Source organism: Penicillium verrucosum (genome assembly GCF_028828655.1).
Source record: "Penicillium verrucosum strain IBT 35672 chromosome Unknown utg000001l_segment0_segment0, whole genome shotgun sequence".
NCBI classification, from domain to species: domain Eukaryota; kingdom Fungi; phylum Ascomycota; class Eurotiomycetes; order Eurotiales; family Aspergillaceae; genus Penicillium; species Penicillium verrucosum.
This window is the reverse complement of record NW_026643210.1, coordinates 9,565,117-9,589,304: the sequence shown is the minus strand read 5'-3', so window position 1 is coordinate 9,589,304 and position 24,188 is coordinate 9,565,117. Positions and strand designations below refer to the sequence as shown.

Below are 24,188 nucleotides of genomic sequence, written 5' to 3'. Positions count from 1 at the left end.
ATCAATGGACAACCTCGATTTTCATCGAGGTAGGGCACCTAGGGACGGGAGAATGATGCGGGGGAAGCTTAACAGGCACAGCCGTCGTTGCTGGTCGTCTCCTTAGGACTTATATTGACGTCAATCACTGGAGGAAAGGTCATGGTCAGTATGAGAAGTCGGTGGGTAAAACATGAGAATAAACATACTTGTGCTCTCGCCTTGCTTGGCCTCGCCTTCCATTCCAGGAAGAGCCTGAGCGATTCTCCTGAAAAGCTGCTTCACATTATGCCCGACCTTTGCGCTGGTCTCGATAAACATCAATCCGTTCTTCTTTGCCTCTTCCTCGCCCTGTGCGGTAGTGACTTCCCGCTTGTCGTTCAAATCGGTCTTGTTGCCCACTAGCACAATAATCACGTCGTTTCCACGCTCTCCGCGCACATCATCAATCCATTTTCGTGTGTTTTGGAAAGATTTAGCATTCGAAATATCGTACACCACCACAGCAACGCTCGAGTCTCGGATGTAGGAAGGAATCAGGGAACGGAATCGCTCTTGGCCGGCGGTATCCCAAAGTTGAAGACGGACAGTCCGATCTTCAAGGTACATAGTCTAGATACGATGGTTAGCTCCGATATTTGCGAAAAGATAGCTTCTCGGGGCAATGCCCAAAGAATTGGACTCCTTGTGCGGGGTATAATGTGGCATACCTTGGACAAAAAGTCGATGCCAATAGTTGCTTGGTATGTGTTGTCAAACGAGTCATACATGAACCGAGTAATCAATGATGTTTTGCCGACTGCAGTAATGTTAGATATCTTGTAGTGGCCTTTCATTGACCAGAGCGCATGTAGTAGAGGTATGGAGTGATGAAACGCTTACCGCTCTGTTCGCCTAGGAATACCAGCCTACGTATATCCGTTAGCAATGTAATTCAAATTACACACTGCACCGTTCCAATCCTTACTTGAACTTCTTCAAGGGGTTCGAATACGACCCAACCCCGGAGGTAGACGCCATGGTCACGGAGATGTTGATGCGGTTGAAATTCAGGGGTAGTAAAGCGGCACAGAATGAGGTCAGTGACTTGCGACTGGTTGGAATACACGAGAACAAGGCAAATGGGAATATAGAAGGTTAAGACAAGTGTCTTCCCTTGAAAGAACAGTAAATCAGGAGGAAACAGATGGCCCAACACGTCCGGGGAAGCACATCGCGAGGTCACCGCCCGAACGGAGCAGTTAATCCGCTCCGGCCACCGAGTCCCCCATCACCCGCTTCCATCTCAGAGCTTCAGCTACCTTATCGGCTGCGTTTTACGTCTGCGATCATTCTGACCTTTTAATTTATTCGTCATCAGGCTTACAGAGGTCGCCATGGCTTACCTCTACCCGGCCGGTGTCTCCACCACCGCTCTCATCGTGGTGGGATTGTGTACGTTTCGATGAATCCAAGGTGCGATCTGGCAGCTAATGAGAGGGTCTGGATTCTAGATTTGCTCTTCCATGGAGAGGGTGAAGCGTTCAATGTACGGAATTTAGGCAAAAAGCAAGCCATTTGCTCGAAAAGTTTACTAACCTGACACGTATTAGGTCGGCCGTTTCCTTGAGGAAGTTTCTCCTTATGCTTGGGCAAATATCGGAATCGCTTCGTGTATTGGCTTCTCAGTTGTCGGCGCAGCATGGTAAGCCGATCCCCGCCAATGTGATCCGGCATCGCGATATTGACCGCATCTTTTGTTTAGGGGTATCTTCCTTACCGGCTCATCGATTGTTGGTGGTGGTGTCCGAGCACCCCGTATTCGCACCAAGAACTTGATCTCCATTATTTTCTGTGAAGTCGTCGCTATCTACGGTGTCATCATGGCCATTGTCTTCTCCTCCAAGCTCAGCCCGGTACCCGAAGGCGGAATCCATACCTCCAGCAACTACTACACTGGATACGCGGTCTTCTGGGGAGGAATCACAGTCGGCCTCTGCAATCTTATTTGCGGTATCTCCGTTGGTATCAATGGAAGTGGTGCTGCCCTGGCCGATGCAGCCGACCCCAGCCTGTAGGTGATCCTTGTGATATTGTTGATATGATATTTAGGGCTGTTACTTACATTGTTTTCTCTTTTAGATTCGTCAAGATTCTTGTCGTCGAGATTTTCAGCTCAGTTCTTGGTCTTTTCGGTTTGATTGTCGGTCTCCTCGTGGCCCAAAAGGCGTCGGTTTTGGAGGCGGCCTGAAATTGAGTTTCCTTTGAGAGAGAAGAGCTTCAAATTTGGGCGGCAAACAGATATCGGGCACTCGAAACATATGCTCCAGGCGATCCGCTTCGCCTATTTATTCTCGTTTTCATAGTTCATGTTCATGTTTCGATATACACCGCATTGGGGCGTCTGGGGTCAACCACGTAGAGCCATTTTGGTTTTGCCGAATTGCATCAATGATCCGGGGATAATATGTATCAGATTTGAGGCCGCGTGAGCTAGTTCTAGCTTGTTACACTAGGGATGTGAACGAATATTTGTAGAAACTATCAGATGAAATGACTTCGATCTATATTTACATGTAGACAAACTAGTCTCTATGTAACCTGGCTTTTTGACAATCTGAAGTAATACATGAAAGCCTAGTATTCAAAATTCATTCAAAACCAATCTACATGTAGTTAGATGTATTCTATAGTTACCTAGGCAGTTCCCAATCTAATTGGGTTGAATTAATTGAGGTTGCATTCAAACCTGGTTTTTGAGGCTGGGCCTACAAGGACGTCGGGATAATTCGTAGTAAGTGAATATGAACACCTGGGCAATCTGGGCAAAATATTGGCCTTTTCAAAAATGGTTACGATTGGCACATACGAGCAGCAGCATTGGCACTAATTTCGATTCACCAATTGCAGTAAACACTAATTTATGTCGGGATCTGGCGATAGTCCGATGGTTTTTCCTTTAACAGAACTTCTCCCCCACGAAAACATCCACTTCCCCAGACATCTATGCACAACGCACATCATGGAGACCAAACTAAAAGCCGCAATCCTAATTGTCTCAGACACTGCCTCGAAAGACCCCGCTTCTGACAAGGTTGTCGATGCACTTACGCCTATCTTGGCCGCAGAGGGGAAGTGGGAACCCCCCCGCATTCAGGATCGTCCCGGACAGCGTGTTGGAGATCCAGCAATCCATATACGACTGGGCCGATAGCCCTAATTGGTGCAACCTCATCCTTCTTAGTGGAGGGACAGGATTTGCTATCAAGGACAACACCCCTGAAGTTGGTGATTCTGTGATTCTGATCTGCTTGACCTTGCTCTTATGCTCATGACATCACTAGGCCGTGTCCCCTCTAATTCAACGCCATGCGCCGGGACTAGTGTGAGTTGGATACTCTGGTTGCCGCATTGACGCTAGTAAACTAACCAAGACATCAAGACACGGCATGATTGCTGCCTCCTTGAAAGTAACCCCCTGTGAGCATGACATCAGGGGCGCCGCCATGGCGCTTCTCTTTGACTATATTTACTTCAGCTAATCCCCCGCGCAGTTGCTATGATGGCCAGACCAGTTGCTGGTGTCCGTAATAAAACTTTGATTATTACCTTGCCCGGTTCACCCAAAGGAGCTATGGAGAACCTCGAAGCGGTTGTTAAACTTCTTCCACATGCCTGTCTACAGTCTGCTGGGGCCAATTCACGGGACCTCCATTCTGGAGGTGTGAAGAAGCTGGAATCAGAGGCCGGTGTTGGTGATCATAAACATCATCATCACCACCATCATCATGGTCATGACCATGGGCATGGACATAAGGCCCCAAAAGCGCACACGTCGCCGTCAGAAAGACCACAGTCCAACGACCCTAGCGCGGGCCCTAACCGGCGCTATCGCTCCTCACCCTACCCAATGCTGTCTGTAGATGAAGCCCTTCGGCGAATCAATGAGCAAACTCCCGAGCCAGAAGTTGTTGAGGTCCCAGTTACCACATCCTTGATTGGCTCGGTGATCGCCGAAGACGTCTACGCCGCAGAGGCCGTGCCAGCGTATCGAGCTAGTATCGTGGATGGCTATGCTGTCATTGCACCAGAGTCTAGTGCCGCCGGCCAGTCCACGAAGGGGATATTCCCTGTAGCATCCATCACCCATGCTAATCTCGGCGGGAATCTAGAGCCATTGCAACCAGGGACTATCGCTAGAATTACCACTGGTGCCCCTCTCCCCCCAACGCGAATGCCGTAGTCATGGTCGAGGATACGACCTTGGACTCGTGCACACCTGACGGCAAGGAAGAAGCGACAGTCGAAATCCTCGCCGAGGATATCGAGCCGGGCGAGAATGTGCGCGAGCCTGGCAGCGATGTCACACTAGGCTCCAAAATCGTCGCCCGCGGGGACCTAATATCTCCCGTTGGCGGAGAGATTGGCTTACTGGCATCAACCGGCACCAAGACTGTCAAAGTCTTCCGGAAACCACGCGTAGGTGTTTTGAGCACCGGCGACGAGCTCGTCGAGCACAATGACCCGCGAACTCTGACAGGCGGCCAAATCCGTGACTCCAACCGCCCATCTCTTCTCTCATGCCTGAATTCATGGGGCTTCGAAATAGTCGACCTCGGCATCGCTCGCGACACACCTGCCAGCGAGCTCGAGCACGCTCTCCGCGACTCTCTCCGCGGCGTAGGCCGAGCCTCCACCAGCGTCGACGTGATAATCACAACCGGTGGCGTCTCAATGGGCGAACTCGACCTCCTCAAGCCGACAATCGAGCGCTCACTCGGCGGCACCATCCACTTCGGCCGCGTTTCCATGAAACCAGGCAAACCAACCACCTTCGCAACCGTCCCTTTCAAACCAACTGGCGACACCACATCCTCCCAGCAGGAGCGCCAATCAAAACTCATCTTCTCGCTCCCCGGAAACCCGGCCTCTGCCCTCGTCACTCTCAACCTGTTTGTTCTCCCCTCACTGCACAAGCTCACCGGCCTGGGCTACAGCTCCCAGGCAATTAGCTCTAAGCCTTGGCTCGCACCGCAGCTTGGTCTCCCGCGCGTCGCTGTCGTCCTGACGCATCACTTCCCGCTTGATCCCAAGCGCACAGAGTACCATCGTGCTGTGGTGACAGCGTCGCGCTCGGATGGCCGGTTGTACGCGACGAGCACTGGGGTTGAGGGTGCCGGACAGCGGTCTTCGAAGGTCGGCAGTTTGGCCAAAGCAAATGCTTTGGTGGTGCTGCGGGCTGGACGAGGAGTTGGTATCAAGGGTGAGATTGTGGAGGCTTTGTTGATGGGTGATGTTCATGGCTCCGACACTCGGGTAATTTGCTAGAGACGTGACACGATATATGATTTATTACCAGACGGAGAACTGAATCGCCTGAAAACTGCTTGTATTTTGGTTTTTTTTATCTGCCTGTCTCTGAGCTTTGTATATTTCTTGCATTCTAATCTTGTCTTCACATCTTTTCGATCCTTTTTCTGCACGGACAATACACGGCCAACATCTGCAAGCCTCCATTTTGATGAGAATCCAAATACATTGTTGCTTTTTACATGGGACGAGAGTCAAGGTGTATGTTCGTATGCGAATATTAAAACCACGCAAGGTACCATAGGCACCTATTCTATCTGCACCTGGACAGAGAACTAAACCAACATCGAAGATATGGCAAGGTACATAGATAACCCCAAAATAAAATCATCCCTTTGAGTGTTTCCATCCCTTCTTCTTCTCAGCCCGGAAAGCAAGCAGCGTCCCTTCTCTCCCCTGCTTTCTCGCAATCTCCACAACCAAGAACCGCACAAAGTCACCCAGTGTCCAATAACTGCTATGCGCGCTCAGCATGTTGAGGTACTGAATATTCAACGGGCCGCCGCCACCCGAGAGATAATAATCAATTTGACCGTTGTCGTTCAACAGAAGCATTCGTTTTTCGGCGATCTCTTCGCGAGTGAAGTCATGGGTCTCAAGTTCGACATTGGATGGGAGCTTGGAGACTGCTGCGGGGCGGGTAGGGGCTGTCGAGGGCAAGAATGCTGACGGGGTTGAGCTCCAGCGGAAGACACTTCCGAAGGATTGCCAAAAGCTGGAGCTGGAGCTGGGGATAGAGCCCATTTTGAGGGAGTTGGAGAGGTCTGAGTCTACCGTTGCATTGACTCGGTACGCAATTGCTGGTAGGGATTGTTAGTATAGGGGTTAAATAGGATGTGACAACCGGCTGGGGAGGTGATGCAATCTGCTTACGATCAGTTGTGTGCATGATATTGTAGAGATTATCTACAGCGAGACAGCCATATTGACCCTCTTCACCGGCAACGCCGCGAAGTAGATCGTCACCTTCGCTGCCCGGCTTCTCCCGGCCTTTTCGGGGAAGAAGACTAGCTGCGAGAATGTTAGATGCAAGGCCTAATGATGTAGGGTTCAAACGTACCCTTATTGAGAAGCAAAAAGAAGCCGACTGGACTTCCGCATAGGAATAGATGTCTAGTATCAAACTCGAAAATGTCGCTGTGTAATGCCGTATTAGAGAAGTCAAATCGAGGAACATGTGTTGGTTGGTGGCTGAGAATGTCTACAGCCATCACGCTTCCGAGAGAATGAGCGATGAGATGTACACGGCCGTGGTCTTGGAACCCTGGGTTGTTTTTACACCAGAGGCGATACACACGGTTCGCTTCTCTAACCACCGCCTTGACCATCTTCGGCTTGTGGTGTGACAGATAGTAAGGGATATCAAGCATCACATCGCTGATCAGGGATCGGATAGCGGGAAGAGTCTGGGGCGTAATATCGGCAAGAGAAAAATCGTTGCTAGTTGGGTCTTTGATACCAGACTCAATATCGGGGTCATCCAACGACAAATTCGTACGCCAATTCACAGGGAGAACCATGATACCCCCATGATCCTGGCGCACATGTGGCCAGACAGGTTCGTTATTGAGCTCCATGTTCACCTCGCGCCGAAATGCATTGATGGCGTGAGTGAAATGGAAGCTTTCCATCCTCTCCGATAATTTTTGCCCGATGCCGTGCACAACGAGAACCAAGTCCGTTGGAGGTGGTCGCGACTCTTCCATCTTGCATGCATAGCATATTTGTTCACCTCGCGCAGAAGGACTTTTCGACTGGGTTTTGCGGATGTAATGGCGTACATCGATAGGATTGGGTTTTGATGGGTGCAGTTTTTCCCACAATTTTCGACTAAACCCACGAACCACAGGTATTCCTATCTGGCGGCCTTTCCTTATGGCACCAAGAGGTCGTCGTCCCCTTGACACTGAGGGAAGTAAGCTGGGCCGAAGTACTTGAGCATTTATTGCATCGACGTAAATGGCACTAGATGTGAGGTATGACTTGATACTCTCAGATTGGACAGAGGTGCCACCAGCAGCTCGATTTTCGTCGAATCTCAAGGGATCCTCCGCCTCATCCAGAGGCGAATCACTACTCTCTGGCGCTTGTGCAGTTGTAGGCTGACTGTCTTGTTTTGTCCATAATGGGTGGACAATTTTTAACTCGGCATCAGCCCCATTTTCCACGCAACTATTCAGTTCATCTTGCCAAGTGTCGCTCCATGGCTTCAAGTAAACGTAGCCTTCTTCTAATTTGTTCGCAAGCTCAGTCTCAACGGGTAACATGGTATTCTTGTAGAACCAAATAGCTCGGACCACACTTGATATGTCCTGGAGAGGGCTCCAGTAGATAGGTTTCATCTATAAAATGAGTTATTACAATTCAGAGTCGAGTAGAAAGTGTATTCACCTTGAGATTCGGTAGCTCGACTAGATGAAGGCGTGAAACGCCGACTGGAATCTTTGATTGTGCGTTTGCCTCTGTTTTCTCCCTCTGCGAGTCCTGGGTCAATTGATCTATGCTTACAGTCGTTCTGAGGCCTGAAGGTTTCGGGGCACTTCGAGGAGCAGTACTTGTTCGGAGTTCTGCCTGCCATTCGCCTCCTTCTCTTGACGAAGACGACTCAAATGAGCGACCAAGCGGCGTCTGAGGCTGAGATATCGGCGCGCGTATAAAAGGAGAGCCACTCATACTTGCATAGTGAGACTGATCAGCTCGCAGACTTCCAATCTTCTCGCCGCCTTCACCCACGTTCTCGGCCTCGGATGGAGAACTGCTTCTTCTTTTGGCTGCACTGGATTCATTGACTGAAGACGAACGCGCTCTTTTCCGATCGATGGCAATTCCTCTCGGGGTGTCGTGTTTGGACCCATCACCCAGTGGGGAGCCTACGCGATTTTCCTTGCCGAGGCCATGGGTTCGTATTTCAGCACTGCCGGTAGCAAAAGCGATGTGACTCTTGTGACTGCGAGAGGGTAGGTCGTCCGGAGACGATTGAAAATTGCTCAGAGTGCTTCCTCTACTGTCAACCAATGAGGGACCCTCTTGGTTGGCTGGCATGCGCCGTTCGACATTCGAGACCGATTCATGACCGGGCACAGCTATCCCAGGGGACTCCGTCGATGTATTTGGCCTGGATCTGTGATTACCCGCCAATTTGGTCTTTCTCGCTTCCCGTAAATCATGCCAAGCTTCCTCTAAGGCGATGTTATCCCTGGCCGAGAATGGCGTGGGAGGTAGTCTCTCATTCCCTATCCCCTGGCTTGCAGGTGGAGGCAAAGGAGCCAGTGGATCATCGATCGGCAATGATGAAATATAGAAGAACTGTGACCGGATCTCTGGTGGTGATGGAAGCGATTGAAATCTGGTGAGGTCCTGCTCTTCATCCACAAGCAGGCAACTCGGACCGTAGGTGTGGATCGGGCCCGCCATTCGGATATTTGTACGGAGCTAGGCCCCCTTGTGTTTGAGCTGGTATTGATCTCCACCCCCTAAAATGGAGGCTAAACGCGGGATGTATTGACGGTCATTGGGGGCCGGACTGTTACGATCCACAATACTTTATGTCGGAAACACCTGCATGGAGGTTATGATGATTTTTACAAGAAGGTGGTTCAAGAACTTGGTCAGGCAGAGCGGTGACTGTCACCCGTGATCCTATAAGCCGATGACGTCGCCCCACGTGTTTTATGTACAACTTCGCTTTTCAGCTTCAGTTGATATCTTAAATATACCTACGTAACTATGTTATACGTACGATGTACATGCATATTAAATTAAGATTGTCTATTCGAAAATTAGTTCAATCACCGATGATTGACAAATGGCAAGGGATATATATATCAGGCACTGGTTTGATGGTTACATTAAGTCTAATACGATAACTTTATGGGGACTGTGCAAACTGCCATTTTGCCGCCTAGGGGTAGCGGTGCATGTCCTATAGACCCAGCTGCAACCAGGGGAGAGGGGAAACCTCCGAGCTTTCAAACGAAGGAGCGGCTCTGTCCGAGTCTGAGGCGATGCGATGCGCCAGCAGCTTGACATACTCCTATCCACAGTGGACGAGCACATCGCTGACGATCACGCCTGCTAGCACTTTCACCAGAGCAGGAGATGAAGCGAGCACACTTCATTGTGGGTCGTCTGGACTATTACGATCTACATTACAAGTTGCATATATCCAGGGGTGACAATACGCATTGGATAGATGATTCTGAAAAACGCGCCCTAGCTGAGGAACATGCCCGCCGACAGGTGACCCTAGAGGGGTTTGGATACGGCCGTCCCGAACCAACCCCCCATGATCAAAAGAAGCGAGAGGCAGATCAAATGGTTGAGCGGATGTCCAGTCGATGGTTGCAGATACATTCAGAATACATCATGCAAGGATCCGGCGCATACAACGAGTATCAGAGAGAGGCTGTTTACAAGTCAGTCCTCTGGAGGATACCAAGGAAAAGTGAGGACGGGTTCTGTGCTCCAGTGGGTGCAGGGCAAAAGTCGTTCTGTCAGATTCTTGGTGGTAGGAGATGTGGTTGAATTGTGAGGAGCGGCAGTTGAGGTGATTAATTCTGGGATGACAGTACATTGCTACTGATTCTTTCACAAATCTACAGGCGAGAGATTCGAAAGTGAAGATATCAATATGAAGCGATGAAATGTAAGAGGTTCAACAGTTGTTCCAAATCCATACTTCCTAAAACAGACTTTCTTATAACATACCTACATACCAGATAACCTCTGCCACTTCTTGGCGTTCTCTTTCCGTGTTAGTGCTCAGACCTTGCCGCTTTTTGCTCACTGAGTAGATCTGAGCACGCCCCTGAGCGCCGTGACCCGCTCACTGAGCATTACATAAGCACACTGACCTGCTCACTAAGCATGCTCTGATCGTCAGCTGAGCGCTCTGATCGGGTTCCAGCCCGGGGGTACTCGAAAAAAAAGCTCCGGGATACCCGCCAAGCCTGCTTATATCATCGTCTAATATTGAGTACGTCCTAGGTCGTGGACCTCAGGGATACCCAAATTCATTTGATTATATAAAATACATTTAGTCCAATCATACCAACCCTTAGCGTAGCCCCATACCACACTAAAATACACCACAACTACTTAGTATATCTATACATATCCCAAATACTATAAAATATCTTTTATTTACTCACTTTTTAACATTATTTCTATATCAATTCTAGGTTATAATATGTTTCGTATAATATTAGTATCTTCTAGCATAACCTATACTAGAATTTTTGTAAACGCCGAGTATATATACTAAAATATATAACTAACTAGTTATATATTTCTTTATACTTCTACCCTATCAAACCGTTTAACCTTTTCCTTTTTTCGCTTTTCTCCCTCTACGTCTATTCGATCGGCTTTAAATCTCGTATATATCTTTATTAAATTGTCTATTTATACTCTACTAATTTTTAGTATTTTCCGACCGTACGTTATAGTAGTATAAACGTTTCGGTTTTCTCTACCCTAGGGACGCCCCCGCTCCGGCGTTCGTTCGGGGGTCCGCCCCTAGGACTATAGGGGCCCTATATACTACTATCTTCCTTTAATTAAAGCTCCTTCTATATTATAAAAATAACCCTCGTTAGGTTCTTTAGTAGCCTTTATTAAGGTAGTATTAGCTCTATTATATAGTTATATTATATATAAAAGTATTAATACTCTATATTATACGGAGTAGGTTCTGCTAGTATAAAATAAAGGAGGCGGTATAATTAATTAGGAAGGCGGTAGTAAAAGGTATTAACCTTAGAAAAAAATACTCTTACGGAGTCACCTGATTATAGAGGGTAAAGAGGGTAAATAAAAGTCAGACGGAAAATTAAAAATTAGAAAAAGAAGACTATGGTTATATAATCAAATGAATTTAGGTATCCCTAAGGTCCACGACCTAGGACGTACTCAATATTAGACGATGATATAAGCAGGCTTGGCGGGTATCCCGGAGCTTTTTTTTCGAGTACCCCCGGGCTGGTAGCCCCGCTCTGATCCGCTCACTGATCATGATCTGAGCGCCCTGATTCGCTCACTGAGCCTGAGCTGAGCCTAGGGGTAAGCCGCCTGAGTAAGCTACATCAATAAAATGCAACACGCTAGTCCCATCACGTGCAACCCTCCTCTTTTTGATGGCCCCCATCGTCCATCAAAATAAGCCTACTTCTTTAAAAATACAATAATTAATTGAAATTATAATTTTTTCTAAACCTCCCATTTCTGAGACAACTGTTTAATCAACAACCTTGAGTCTCTGGTCCTCAGGAAAGTGAGAATCAACAGATTGAGAAAAGAGCCACAAGAGTTTATGGATGATGAGCGTTAGGCGCTGTTGAATCAGTTCATACCTCAGATCGTCATCAACCTTCCTTCCCATTCTAATTGTACTGTACAATAATTCGGCGTTCGGATTTGGACAAAAGACGGCTTTTTCTGAGTAAACACTAGATCAAAACCGAATGAGCATTTAAGTCCCGACCAATTTATGAGCCAAGTAGTTTCTATAGCAGTTTGACGGATTTATTGCTCTTACAGGTTTACTTCAGACTGGCCCCATCTCATTAATGATAACGGGGCAATACTGACGCTTTCTGACAGTGAAGTGTTCGGCTCCAATATTAATTACACCAGAATCGAACGTGGCATGGAAGGACTATTTGATTGGTAGTTCTCTAAGAAATCGTACTTGTCGATATGGTTGTATCCCCTGCGCGCAAGATCACTGACGAAACGGCCGTACGCCCTCTTGACTACCCCTCTTGACTACTGCAAAGCAGCCAATATATAGTGGTTGTAGTAGATGCGATGCATACGAAGGTAATGTCTGAAGCCAAATCAATTCTCACCACCCTTCGGCGGAATGACAGGCAAGGAGACGTAGTTTTGAAACTGAGGTCCGAAATGGATGTGATTGTTCCCATGAAATTTCTCCGTCGACCTATTACCAATTGTTAGCGGATATGTTTCCGTTCTCGGTTGATAGGATACTTGCCGATCGATTGGGGAGTCATGCTTGAAGATACCGCATCCCTGCGTATCACCCGAGGCGACTTCCAGAATGATTTTGCCTCCCTGTTCCACGACGACGTTTGTTGGCCAGATCTCCACATCCACAGCGTAGATATCGCCCACAATGACTGGCTCCACGTCCGTGCTCACGTAGTTTCGATGTGGCAGCCATGCTCGGTGCTTGTAGTGATTAGGATCAGTCTTCCGCAAGCTCACACGCAGCCAGCCCTTGGTCAGGGGCACAGGATCGCCGGCCGTGCCCGTATAAAGGACCTCCTCGCCTGCTGGAGAGATGTATCGCAGGGTGACAAAAAGATCAATGTCGGAAGGGATGATCTCACTGCCTGGATCCGGAGTCACCGAAACATTCAGATGTGCCACAATGTGACCGGTAATCTCTGTCTCTTGCGTAAAAGATTCAGTCTCAAACTGCAACAGCTGCGGGTTGTCAAGGGTGCCCAAAGCAGGGTAAGAGACCTTTGCCACAGGCAAGCTCTTAATTGCGGTCTCATTACCGATTAATCTTCCGTCGGGGTGAAGGAAGAAAGGGGTGTATTGCGTCCGGGAAATTGGCCACTCGTGCTCACTGCGCCGGGTGTATGCTTTTTCGGCCTTTGCATCGTTGAAGCCAACGTCCCCCTTGCGCAGAATAAGGCTGACAGGTGGCAGCTTGCCAGGAATACTCCAGCCCTTACGATCTTCACCTTTGAGGAAAGCATCCAGAAAGCTGCGCTGGATCTCCACCTCGTCGTGATAGTAGAAAGGCAAATCGTGCCGACCAGTAATGAAGCGCAAGTATTTCAGGGGAGACCCTGCCCACATCCAGCCCTCCACATTGCCGCGCAGATGTAGACAGATTCCGCCCCAATTGGCAACGCTGAGCACGGGCACTTGAATATCACCCATATTATACTCTTTGGACGCGTAGTAGACGTCATCGCGGAACCTGTGAGCCACGTTATCTTCCGTTTGGTCGCGACGGTTGGCAGCCAATTCCTCTTTGGACAGATCGCCCTCAATGGTATCGGGTCCCCAGTTACGTGCAGCACGTCCTGGGATACCATACTGGTTGGTGATGACTTGACGGTCCCACCAAAATTTGATGAAACCATTAGATAGAATGCCACCTTGACGACAGCGATCGCGGTAGTAATCTGACATCCCTTCCCAGGGAATTATCGCCGCAAGGCCCTTGGGCTGCCGAGCAGCGACACGCCACTGGCTCCCTCCATAGTAGCTGCCTAGGGGTCAGAACCTACAAAGTTTTGGATCCGAGAAATCTCACCTAACGCCCAGCAGACCAACTTTTCCCGAGGACCACGTCTGCTCGGCCGCCCATTCGATCACGTCGAAGAAAGCTTCACTTGTGCCGCGGGACATGGTATCCAGCACGCCTGGCGACTGTCCAAGGCCTCGCTCGTCGGCGCGCACAACGGCATAACCATGGCGGGTCCAGAATCCGGGGTCAGGTGTCTCCCACGCCGAATGTGCCGAGTGGTGCTCCGTGTTGACTTCCGCGAAGGATGAAGGATGAAATCTAACCAAGGTTGTCAGCAAGTATGGCTGATATATGAGCAGCTTCTGAGGAGAGTTCTGGCAGGTTACAATTCGTAGTGAATGTCCTTCCCGTAAGGTCCATACGTCACGATCACTGGGACGCGCGCTTCGGTCTTGGGTCGATATATGTTGCAGCGGATGAGGCCACCAGTCGCCTTGAGTCGGACGGTGACATTCTGCTCGAAGATGTATGGGAACGAGGTAGTGTCCACCTTCTGGATATTGCCAATGCCATTAGGCATTGTGCGACGCAGTTTCCAAGGTTTGTTGGCGCGGAAAAAGAACAAAAAAAGTAAGAGTGAAAAGTTACAACTTCCAAGGTTTATTTCCGACAATCTCCTTTTTCTATTTATATTTCGCACTCATACGTGCGATCTCCCCCACCCGTGGACCGGCGTCGGGACCACTTCGGGACAGTGGGTATGATTTTCAATACTGTTCTTGAGGATGTCGGCAGCTCGCAGGAACTTTGGAAGATAGCCCGGCGCAAGGCAATCTTCATGGCATATCAGGAGGGGCTTGCCTTCACTGCTGTTGCTACAGCCTCGTCGGCGAACCAATTAGTGACACCGGAACGTCTCTGTGCGTGGTAATGGAGAGGATGATGAAGGTGGTATTCTATCTACCTGCAAAATGACTACATAAAGCGCTTGGGTGTCCCGAACAGTGAATAAATAAGGCATATCATCTGATCAACAGTCCCCCAAATGACTTCGCATGTGCCAGAGGAGATAACATATAATTTCGCCCATTAGTGACTAGCGGGACCGGGATTGTCGATCCTGAATCTGCCATTTTTCTTGCCCTTGTTTTGATAGTCAATGAAACCAATAGGCAAGTTCGACCGTCTGAAGTAGAACACCCTATTAATGATTGGGTCTACCCTCAAGTAAAATAACACTCGCTTGTCGCGATCACAAGACAGGGCTTCCCCCCTCCTCCCCACTGCCCCGGAAAAAGAGGCAAACCCATTGGAAATCAAGGGCAAAGCTTTAAATAAGAATTACGGAGGTGCCATGGATGACGTGAAGCCGTCGAAATGAACGATTTATATTGTATAGGAACAAGTCATTATGAAAGAAAGAAGTTACTACTGTGGACTATCGTGAGTACGGACTGGTGCTCAGCTTCGCTATATAGTAGTCACGATCAGATAAACCTGTTCCAAGGTTGCAGGCAAAGGTATGGGTTCAACCATAATACCGGTGGAGTACTAAGCAGGAAGTGAATGAAAGGAATTTACTTTCTAGAGAATCCAAATCACGTTCTCTGGCACATGTAGGATATCAGTCGTCTACCCAAGTCTCTACATGCAATAGATCAAGGTATCCATGGGTAATGCAATCCTAACTGTAAGGCTAATCCGCTGCACCAAGGCTCAACTATGCGGGGCTCGGGTTAATGGAATACAGTATCTCCTGGTGTAGGAAACGCATATTAAAGCCGGACAGGAAATTTAGAACAAGTTCTCAGCTTTATTAGGAGGCAGCAGGTGTAGGATTCCCCAGGGGAATTGTTGGCCACGTCAGAAAGAAGCCCGAGATTAGCTACTAGATATACGGCTGCAAGCCAATATCATAAGGCAAATTCCACGATTGTGCACGTAGTTGCGAAGGCAGTAAGAGACACAGGCGGAGCCCGGGACAGCGATATAAAAATCATGCTAAAATTACTGCTGGAGGGTGATTCGAATTTGGATAACTAGATGTATACAGCCATAGAGCACCCAGTAAATTCTTGAAAACGATGGTGTATGCTATCATTTACAACCTTGGAATTCCACTTAAGTCTCGGCCTAGAAAATCTGGCTTTGGGGCGTGGCAGTAACAACACCATAACTAATTAGTTACAGTGAAGATCTATCCATTATTTCATCAGCCTGCCGCCCGCAGAAGTCCGTGAAATGAATAATGCATTAAATTTACCCGAGGCTGCAGTTTCCACAGAGTTCGGGGTTCTGAGCGAGGTTTAACCTCCGGAGGCCTGAGCTGATGTGGTCCCGATAGCCCGACATATCGGGACTCTACGCCGGAGGAATGTGGCGTCGACGAGTCATACAAGACTATAAGTATGGGACATCCATTTTTTAAACCATGGAGCTGCTCTCTATCTCTATCTTGCATTGTTGAACATCTCCTCGCCAATCACTCGCCTCCCCTGCCTGGGTTGCCCTCACACAATGACGGCCACAGAGGGTACCACCTCTCATGCTTCTGATGAGGCTAGGCCCCTAAAGATCTTGATAGTTGGTGCTGGTATTGGTGGGTTGACCGCAGCCATTGCACTCCGCAACCAGGGCCATGACATTCAAATATTTGAGCAATCGCATCTGGCCACGGAGACCGGGGCAGCCATTCACCTAGCCCCTAACGCAAATGGCCTCCTTAGACGCCTGGGAATTTTTGCAGAACAGTTTGGTGCCAACCCCATGGAACGAGTAAGGCCCTGGCTCGCCAGTGGAACGCCGTGGACTAGTTGCTAACAGGATTATCTAGCTCACAGAGTATAGCGCTACGGGAGAAGTGCAGCGAGAGATGAACCTCAAGGAAGCGAATAAGAGGTGGCAACATCCCTGGCTTCTCGCGCACCGAGTTGATCTCCACCGCAACTTGAAAAGAATAGCCACAACTGCCACGGAAACCCGCGATGCAATCCCTCTTCGAACAGCTTCTCGTGTTGCTCAGGTCGTCGCCGACACAGCAAGTATCATGCTAGAGGATGGCAGCCAGTTCCATGGCGATGTGGTGTTGGGTGCCGATGGAGTGCACTCGGTCACCCGGCATGCCGTGCCTGGGGGCCAGCTTAAGGCGGAGTGCCGGGGAAAAAGCGCATTTCGTTTCTTGGTCTCCAAGGAGGCAGCCGCAAATGATCCTATCACGGCCAAGCTGGTCCAGCACCCCGGTGAGCTCAGCATCTGGTATGGCAACGATTCGCGCATTATCATGTATCCTACTTCAGACAATACTGTCCTGAACTTCGTATTGATCCATCCGGACGACGAGTCAGCGGCCGATTCCGATAACTCTTGGGGCCAACAGGGCAACCTGGAGAAGATGTTGCAGATTTTTGACGGATTCGACCCGACCATTCTTCGACTCCTAGGCAAGGCCGAACCCCAGAGCGTCAAGGTGTGGAAGCTCCTGGACATGGACATCGTCCCCCAGTGGCATCACCACCGTCTAGCTCTGCTCGGAGATGCGGCCCATCCTTTCCTGCCGCACCAGGGCCAGGGCGGCGCAGTCGCGATCGAAGATGCCATCTCGCTAGCGGTAGTGCTGTCTCCAGGAATCTCAACCACCGAGGTGCCTGAACGACTCAGGCTCTACCATGATATCCGGCACGAGCGAGCCACACGAATCCAAGGTTTCTCGCGTGCCATTGGCGAAGATCGTACGGACGACAAGCAGCTGGATAGTAAGCCACCCAATTGCGAATAACTGTGCATGACCCAACCTTACCATATGAATACAGTATACGGCTTTACCAATTTTAACTTCGGACATGACGAGTGGGATAATTCGACCCAATGGCTTCGTGAGTGGACGTGGAATCAGATCCCCGATCCCTACTGGCGCATGCCTATCGCCTTTGGCCCAATGCCGGGACCGCGACAGACCCATCTCGGTTTACCCCGCGAAGGCACAAATTCGACATTTATAACGGTGTCAGTCAAGTTCAAGACCTCGCGAACCGTCCTGCAGAATATGTTCCCACCTGGTCGCAAAGGATGGCGGTTCACATCTCTAGATAGCGTTGCATATGCCTCCTTCTCACAGACAACGCTGGACAACATGGAGTGGCTGGGTGGGACAGGATACAAGCATATTGGCTTGTACATACACGGGGCTGAGTATGTCAAGGACGATGGCTCGGTAATTAAGGGCACCTACCTCCCCGTCCTTTTCGAGTCCTTGGCGGACCCCATCATTTCAGGCCGGGAGGAACTCGGAATGCCCAAACTTTATACCTCCATCGATGTATACCGTCGTTCCAGTTCTTACCGCATCCGCACCGGGTGGGAAGGGGCCCTCTGGGGTAACTTCTTACTAGAAGACTTGGTAGAAGTGGACCCATCAACTACCACGGGTGCATTAAGTGGAGAGGCCGATGCGGGAATTCTGACCTACAAGTACCTGCCCAAGAGTGGCCGCGCTAACAAGAATATTGCTGCGGAAGAATATACCGTCTTCGACCCCTTCTCCAAAGCTGTGCCGCCTCCACGACCACGAAGGGTTTACACGACCAATAAGGCAAGTATAGAAGTCGATGGTTTGGATTGGCAGCAACTACCGACGCTCCACCACATCATTTCACGGCTCGCAGAAGTCCCCGTGTTCGAGATTGTGGGGGCAAAATTGGTGGAAGGGGACGGGGTGCCGGACGCTTCGGGGGCTGCACCGATTGAGTAGATACCTCTCAATGGACCGTGAAATAGGTCGCTAAATTAGAAACAAGAAGTTTATCTCCAGTCAATTTTTCAGACCTCAGGACGCCAGAATATTTCAACATTAAAGCCGCGGCTTCCCGGTCTATCGTTGTTTCCCATTAGGACACCCTCTTCATCCAACATTGAACCTTGGAACATATAGGTCTAATTGGTAATTGCTAAGCGAAGCTTAGCTACTTCAGTGATGAAATTGAAATATGGGGTTATGTAATCCCTATAAGTGGTCAAAATGTTCTAACTTGTCTTCAGCCTTTTTTTCGAGGCCGCACCAGCTTCGTTCGTCAGCTGTTTCTGCCGGCAGGTACATCCAAGTCCCGGCCGCGAGGTCCTCCTACGTGATTTACAGCTGCGCATGGCTATACCCCACTCGCTCCGGATTTTGGAGCTGCTTATTAGCCCTGAATAGCTACGTTATTGTTAAACTATAGATATCAGGTAGAGTTTTACAGCTGTGAACTACTTACTGTATAGGAATATCGCTTAACCTCCCGCTTGGGGATCTGGGGGGCTCAGCCCCCTTAGGACATAGAGATAAAAACGAGCAAAAAATCGCCAAAAAAGCTTATATTAAGCGTTTTGCATAGCAATCTATTCAACGGTGTACGTTGTGGTATCGTTGATGCGTGGCCTTGTATCACGGTTTATCCCGATTAGGACAGAAAAATGTCACGGAAGTGGGTCCCGACAATTCACCCGCCTGGCTTCCATAAATTTTATGCATTTTTATGAGGGAGCTCGGATATCAAAAATGAAAATCAGATATAGATGATATAAATGCTGATGCCCCTAGCTATCTTATGGTACCTAGAATAAGTAGGGAATCCTCGCTTTGACCGGACGAAACTAGTATAGATTTGCCTTATAGACAGGGAATACCTAACCCTAACCCATCGGGTATGTGGGGAGAATTTCCCGACCGCAACTCGTCCTGCGCCCCAGACGCCACCCCCGCAACCAAGTGAGCCAAGCCACCGCAATAAGACCCGGACCATGGCAGCATTTCCGCTCCTCTTCTCCTTCTCCCTATTTTGCACGTTCCGAGCCCTCAATCATCAGCAGCCCATCGCTTGACCTATCCGCTTGCTGCCTCGGGCGGGCTTCAAGCTGCTGATATGGCAACGGCGCAATCTGGTATGTTCCAGTGCGGCTCTTGTAAGAAGAACTACAAGCGCCTGGATCACCTAGCTCGTCACGTGCGATCCCGTATGTTCCTCCCACTACAGGGCTGGCTCTTGTCTCGTGGACTTGGTGTGCCACGGAGTAAATGTTGCTTACACAACCATCTTCCCTAGACACCCAAACCAAGCCTTACAAGTGCCACGTCTGCCCAAAAGCCTTTACAAGACCGTAGGTACACCCAGGCTTATCAGTGTAACTCACTACTCGCTGGCTAAGACTGCTCAAAGGGACCTGCTCAAGAGACACGTTGCCGGACACAGCTCCCAAGCCGGGGACGCTACAGAAGGCTCCATCGAACAGCCCCGGTACATAGCTGGAAGGGTAACAAAGGCGTGTAAAGAATGCTCATCCAATCATCTCCGGTGTAGCGAGGAAAAGCCATGCCGGCGCTGCCAAGGGAAAGGCATCGAGTGCAAGTGGAACGACTCCATGGAACTAGATACAAACTTTCCATCTCCAGAATCTGGTCAACAACCCGATGACACTATCTTCGCCCAAGATGACGGTTCTTCTGTTATGGACAATTTCGTCGATACGGCTACGATGGGAGCAGCGTCTACCTCGGCAGTCATCGGTGACCAGCCTGGGTTGGAAATTCTTACGCCTCAGACTACACATAACCCGCTGCATAACCTTGGTGGGTCTGTATACTTTTAGGACACAATGGCTATTGGGCTGATAATATGAAGATCCATCCCTCGGTGCCGACGCTAATCGTCTCTACCAGTTCCCAGATCTCAATCTCTTGTCAGGACACTGGGCTTCGGCTAGCACAAATGACATTGACATGAGCTCTTACAATGCGCTTGACGACATGGATCTGAGGTTCCTAGATGCCTATAACACCAGCATCCCATTCGAAGTTAGCAGTATCCATCCAACCCCCAGAGGCGCGCAGACACCCCACACTGCGTCGCACACGGACCCCGGCCAGCCCGCCGCTATGTGCACTGAGGCCTTCCAAAATTCTCACTGGAAGTTCCGCCCTAATGCAAAGGATCATTCTGGAGCCGAGGAGCATAATCTCTCTCTTCCCGCAGCCAACTCCGCCTATCCTTCCCCAGAGTCTGGAGTTGCACTGAACCTAGATACAAGGGTCACGTGTGCAGAGCTAGGGAATCTTGTCCGAGACAGGATCCTGATGATGGTTGTTGAAAGCTGCCATTCGGATAATCTGTCAAAGGCAGTCGCTTCTTTTCCGTCTGCTGGGCTACTGGATACGCTGTTACAGTACTACTTGACCTCACCTGTGACGCATGCAACATCATTCCTGCATGCTGCTTCATTCGATCCCAACGAGAAAAGACCAGAGCTGGTAGCTGCCATGGCGGTATGTGGAGCAGTGTTGACATCTGACCCTGCACTATCTAAACTTGGCTATGCTATACAAGAATGTTTACGGATCGCAATATCGAAGCGGGTATGTTTTGCATCGAATCGTGTATGTTTTCAGTTGACTGATTAATTCTGCAGTGGGAACGCGATAACACACTTGTTCGAGATCTTGAGCTCTCTCAGGCTTTTCTGATTATTCTTGAGATGGGTATCTGGAGCGGACTCCCCCGCAAGGTTGAGATCGCTGAGAGCTTCTTCCATCCCGTGCTCACCATGATGCGACGCGATGGAAAGTTCAAACGGTCAGCGTATCCCGACACCAATTCTGGAAATACAAATACTCAGGCCATAGTTTCGCGAGACAAATGGCTCAAGTGGGTGGAAGATGAGTCTTTCAAGCGGCTCGTCTTCAGGATGCTCTCTCACGACGCAAACTCCTCCATGGCCCTTCTGGTCATTCCATCAATATCCTATGCAGAAGTTCTCTTACCACTTCCGGGAAATACAGATCTCTGGACAGCGGCATCTCCCGAACAATGGAGCTCGTTCATCACCGTACAAGACCCCGGCGAGCCCCTTTACGTCGCAGATATTATCGACGATCCCGGCATTCTCAATAATCGTGCGGGGTCGCTGGATATATACGTTGCGATTCACGGTGTGCTTGCATGCACGTGGGCCATGTGTTGCGAGTATCTCCAGCTCTCCTCTCTGCAGAGATCGCGACCGCGCCGGTGGAACGTGCTTGTTACAGAGATGAGGAAGGACGAGCTTCTGAAATTGCTAGGTCATCTCAAACTCAGCTTGCCATCTGATGAATTGGCGGATCCAGAAATACTGATGCGGCTGGAGTTAACCCTGTTGCATTTACAAATGCCATTTGAGGATATCCAGCTATTTGCGGGTATGGAAGGCCCGGAACGCGCCCGTGCTGTCTACCCAATGATCCGCGACTGGGTCAAGAGTGAAGCAGCGAGACACGCAATTTGCCACGCAGCCCAGATCGTTCGAATTGCCAAGCGATTGCCGAAGGGGGTTATACGCAGCCCTCTAGCAATTATGCTTTACCACGCTAGCTTAGCATTCTGGGTCTATGGACTGCTCTCCAACCAGTCTCCAGGGATATCCAGAGCGCCCAGTCAGAATGTGTGTATTGATGACACGGACAGCATTGCCTTACAAAGGTTCAAAGGGTTCGGGCAAGGTCAACCGTGTATAGGATGGCGTTCGGAGGTACCCGGTCAAGATGATGTGGTAATCAGCGTACCGCTATCACAACCAGATAAGGTCATGGAGGCTGTCATGGGAATTGTACGAACAAATTTTTCAGGATTGCCCATTCCACATCTTACAGAGAGACTGGTTCAACTAATGGCTGAGCTTGAGAACTCGGCGAAGAGCAAAGTAGCTGCTTGATATATACCCACTCGGGATGAATACAGTACTTCGATTGCTGAGGCTGGTGGCTATCTGTTTGATGATTACCTCTCCAGCTTGATGGTGCAGCAGTGACCATTCGACGCAACCAAAAACGGGTTATCCATCTCCATCAAAATATCCTTTGTCATCTCAGAACCCAACCTAGCAGGGACAGCAACTTCGCTCCGATTGCGCCTTAATGAGGTCACTTTACTGTCAGGGTGAACCGACAAAGAATAAAAAATGAAAAATATGAGCGTTTGACAGTATATACTCGTCCTCATGATGTAGCGGGGGATAACGATAGACCCGAATTTTATTTCGAGGTGTTCTCTTCTAGTTCCCGAGGTCTGTAATAGAAAATCGACCTTCCGGCATTGAGTTACGCTTTCTTTCCTCGGAAGATTTGGATTTAACCATATGGCTTTGTTCAGCCTGTAGATATCATGCAGGTGATGTCGTAGACCCTGCTTCCACGGATTGTCCATCGGTCCGGATGCGGCCTCGCGAAACCCTCCACATCCTGAGTGTAGTCCTCCCTTGCATTCCCCCAGATGACTCGGTCCACCCTCCGGAATTAGCTGGGTCGACTAGTGACCGGAACGAAACGGGTTGCTTCTTGCCGATAATTCTGACAGTCCTTGGACGTGAATTTCCCTCATTATCACCACTTGACATCCATCCTGAAGCTCACTGCGCGTCCGTAGAATAACGTAATTTTTATCATATCCACCGTCACCACAACTCAGACTCCCAGACGGAAACTTCCACAGCGCATTCTTGGGGGACTATGAGATTCATCGCCCTCACCGCCGTGGGACACCAGCCGAATCTCACCCATTCTCAGCGAGCTCTTCCCTGAGTTTGATGTACCACATCGTCGGGTGCCTCCCTATAGGCCGCTCAGTAGAGTATTCGGCTTCTTTTTATATGAGTTATTGTAGCAAAAAGGTATCATAGTAAAGAGAGGATTTTTCGTCATTTGTAAAGCATCACTCAGAAAGGAGAATCAATACTATACATATGTATAAGCTTTACCTGTTCAGTAAAGTCTATCTATTCCGATGACTTGACCCCCTGCATATCACCATATTCTTCTCCTAGCTGCTTCTCTCCCACATTTGGTGCTGTCGAGGGAAGGAGAACATAAAGCATCCTAGCCCACTCCGCATCACTAGTGTTCCTCCACGCATGCATAGTGGCCCTTTGCACAGCAACATCGCCCCTCTTCAAGACCCTTGTTTCTCCTGAATCCAGAACAAGTTCCACCTCGCCTTCTAGTACAACGCCATAGTCAAGGCTGATGGTACGGTGCATAGGGGACAACTGTCCAGGGGGCATGTCCACGTAACGCAGGACACTGCCCGTTGAGACAGTCAGTCCTGGTGGACTGGCGAGAAACTCCTGATAAGACTTCACGTCGGCCTCATCAGTAAGTTTTGCTGGGAACTCTTTGGTGACATAGCCCAGTGCAAATTGGGCGACCTTGTCCGGGAGCTCATAGAAGGGGGCGGCTGGCTCAATTGTCGTGTCAATGGTAGCTTGGCCCTCATTGTTGTGGGAGGTGATGTAGCGTTGTGGTCGCCTGAGGTTGCCGTTGAGCGCCATGGTAGAAGAGTACGTAAGACAATAAGTGTTGTACTGTGAAATGACTGCTTTTGGTCACTGACTGAGTCGAAAACTTGACTTTATAATTCACTTACCGATCGGGATGTGGGGAGCCTCATACTGCTCCAACCCGCCCCATTTCTCGGTTGTTCGACCCGCCACTTGACGCTCTCTCCGTCATCCCCACTGCTTCCGACATCTGTACTGAACGAAATTGGGGTATGTAGGGGACTTAAATGTCCCGAGGTCCTGAAAGGCTTTCAAGAGGTCAAACATACTTTGAACCCTGGGAGTGCTTTTCTAA

The 24,188-nt window shown here is 49.5% G+C and overlaps 9 protein-coding genes across 9 annotated transcripts; 5 read left to right on the top strand and 4 right to left on the bottom strand.

The window, feature by feature from the left end:
- Positions 1 to 68: 68 nt before the first annotated feature.
- N7516_003479 (Rab family GTPase YPT6) lies at positions 69 to 999 on the bottom strand (the record flags this gene model as incomplete). Its single annotated transcript, XM_057216199.1, has 5 exons — positions 69 to 127; positions 189 to 591; positions 690 to 778; positions 862 to 887; positions 947 to 999. 5 exons carry the CDS (start codon positions 997 to 999, stop codon positions 69 to 71), a joined length of 630 nt encoding a protein of 209 aa, XP_057078082.1.
- A 356-nt stretch (positions 1,000 to 1,355) lies between these two features.
- On the top strand, positions 1,356 to 2,209 carry N7516_003478 (H(+)-transporting V0 sector ATPase subunit c''; the record flags this gene model as incomplete). Its single annotated transcript, XM_057216198.1, has 5 exons — positions 1,356 to 1,413; positions 1,473 to 1,507; positions 1,572 to 1,663; positions 1,724 to 2,032; positions 2,101 to 2,209. 5 exons carry the CDS (start codon positions 1,356 to 1,358, stop codon positions 2,207 to 2,209), a joined length of 603 nt encoding a protein of 200 aa, XP_057078081.1.
- A 771-nt stretch (positions 2,210 to 2,980) lies between these two features.
- On the top strand, positions 2,981 to 5,286 carry N7516_003477 (bifunctional molybdopterin adenylyltransferase MobB/molybdopterin molybdotransferase MoeA family protein; the record flags this gene model as incomplete). Its single annotated transcript, XM_057216197.1, has 6 exons — positions 2,981 to 3,093; positions 3,131 to 3,242; positions 3,303 to 3,343; positions 3,401 to 3,438; positions 3,513 to 4,169; positions 4,202 to 5,286. The coding sequence occupies 6 exons, from the start codon at positions 2,981 to 2,983 to the stop codon at positions 5,284 to 5,286; spliced, it is 2,046 nt and encodes a 681-aa protein (XP_057078080.1).
- A 369-nt stretch (positions 5,287 to 5,655) lies between these two features.
- N7516_003476 (DDHD family phospholipase) lies at positions 5,656 to 8,742 on the bottom strand (the record flags this gene model as incomplete). The annotated part of the gene is made up of 4 exons (XM_057216196.1): positions 5,656 to 6,128; positions 6,202 to 6,339; positions 6,389 to 7,670; positions 7,720 to 8,742. 4 exons carry the CDS (start codon positions 8,740 to 8,742, stop codon positions 5,656 to 5,658), a joined length of 2,916 nt encoding a protein of 971 aa, XP_057078079.1.
- A 684-nt stretch (positions 8,743 to 9,426) lies between these two features.
- On the top strand, positions 9,427 to 9,970 carry N7516_003475 (uncharacterized protein; the record flags this gene model as incomplete). The annotated part of the gene is made up of 2 exons (XM_057216195.1): positions 9,427 to 9,835; positions 9,930 to 9,970. The coding sequence occupies 2 exons, from the start codon at positions 9,427 to 9,429 to the stop codon at positions 9,968 to 9,970; spliced, it is 450 nt and encodes a 149-aa protein (XP_057078078.1).
- Positions 9,971 to 12,165: 2,195 nt separating this feature from the next.
- Positions 12,166 to 14,138, bottom strand: N7516_003474 (CocE/NonD family hydrolase; the record flags this gene model as incomplete). Its single annotated transcript, XM_057216194.1, has 3 exons — positions 12,166 to 13,576; positions 13,625 to 13,876; positions 13,945 to 14,138. The coding sequence occupies 3 exons, from the start codon at positions 14,136 to 14,138 to the stop codon at positions 12,166 to 12,168; spliced, it is 1,857 nt and encodes a 618-aa protein (XP_057078077.1).
- A 1,937-nt stretch (positions 14,139 to 16,075) lies between these two features.
- Positions 16,076 to 18,305, top strand: N7516_003473 (uncharacterized protein; the record flags this gene model as incomplete). Its single annotated transcript, XM_057216193.1, has 3 exons — positions 16,076 to 16,333; positions 16,392 to 17,310; positions 17,368 to 18,305. 3 exons carry the CDS (start codon positions 16,076 to 16,078, stop codon positions 18,303 to 18,305), a joined length of 2,115 nt encoding a protein of 704 aa, XP_057078076.1.
- A 934-nt stretch (positions 18,306 to 19,239) lies between these two features.
- On the top strand, positions 19,240 to 22,273 carry N7516_003472 (putative C6 and C2H2 transcription factor RegA-like; the record flags this gene model as incomplete). Its single annotated transcript, XM_057216192.1, has 5 exons — positions 19,240 to 19,301; positions 19,341 to 19,546; positions 19,605 to 20,159; positions 20,212 to 20,942; positions 20,996 to 22,273. The coding sequence occupies 5 exons, from the start codon at positions 19,240 to 19,242 to the stop codon at positions 22,271 to 22,273; spliced, it is 2,832 nt and encodes a 943-aa protein (XP_057078075.1).
- Positions 22,274 to 23,332: 1,059 nt separating this feature from the next.
- Positions 23,333 to 23,884, bottom strand: N7516_003471 (cupin domain-containing protein; the record flags this gene model as incomplete). The annotated part of the gene is made up of 1 exon (XM_057216191.1): positions 23,333 to 23,884. One exon carries the CDS (start codon positions 23,882 to 23,884, stop codon positions 23,333 to 23,335), a length of 552 nt encoding a protein of 183 aa, XP_057078074.1.
- Positions 23,885 to 24,188: the final 304 nt, after the last annotated feature.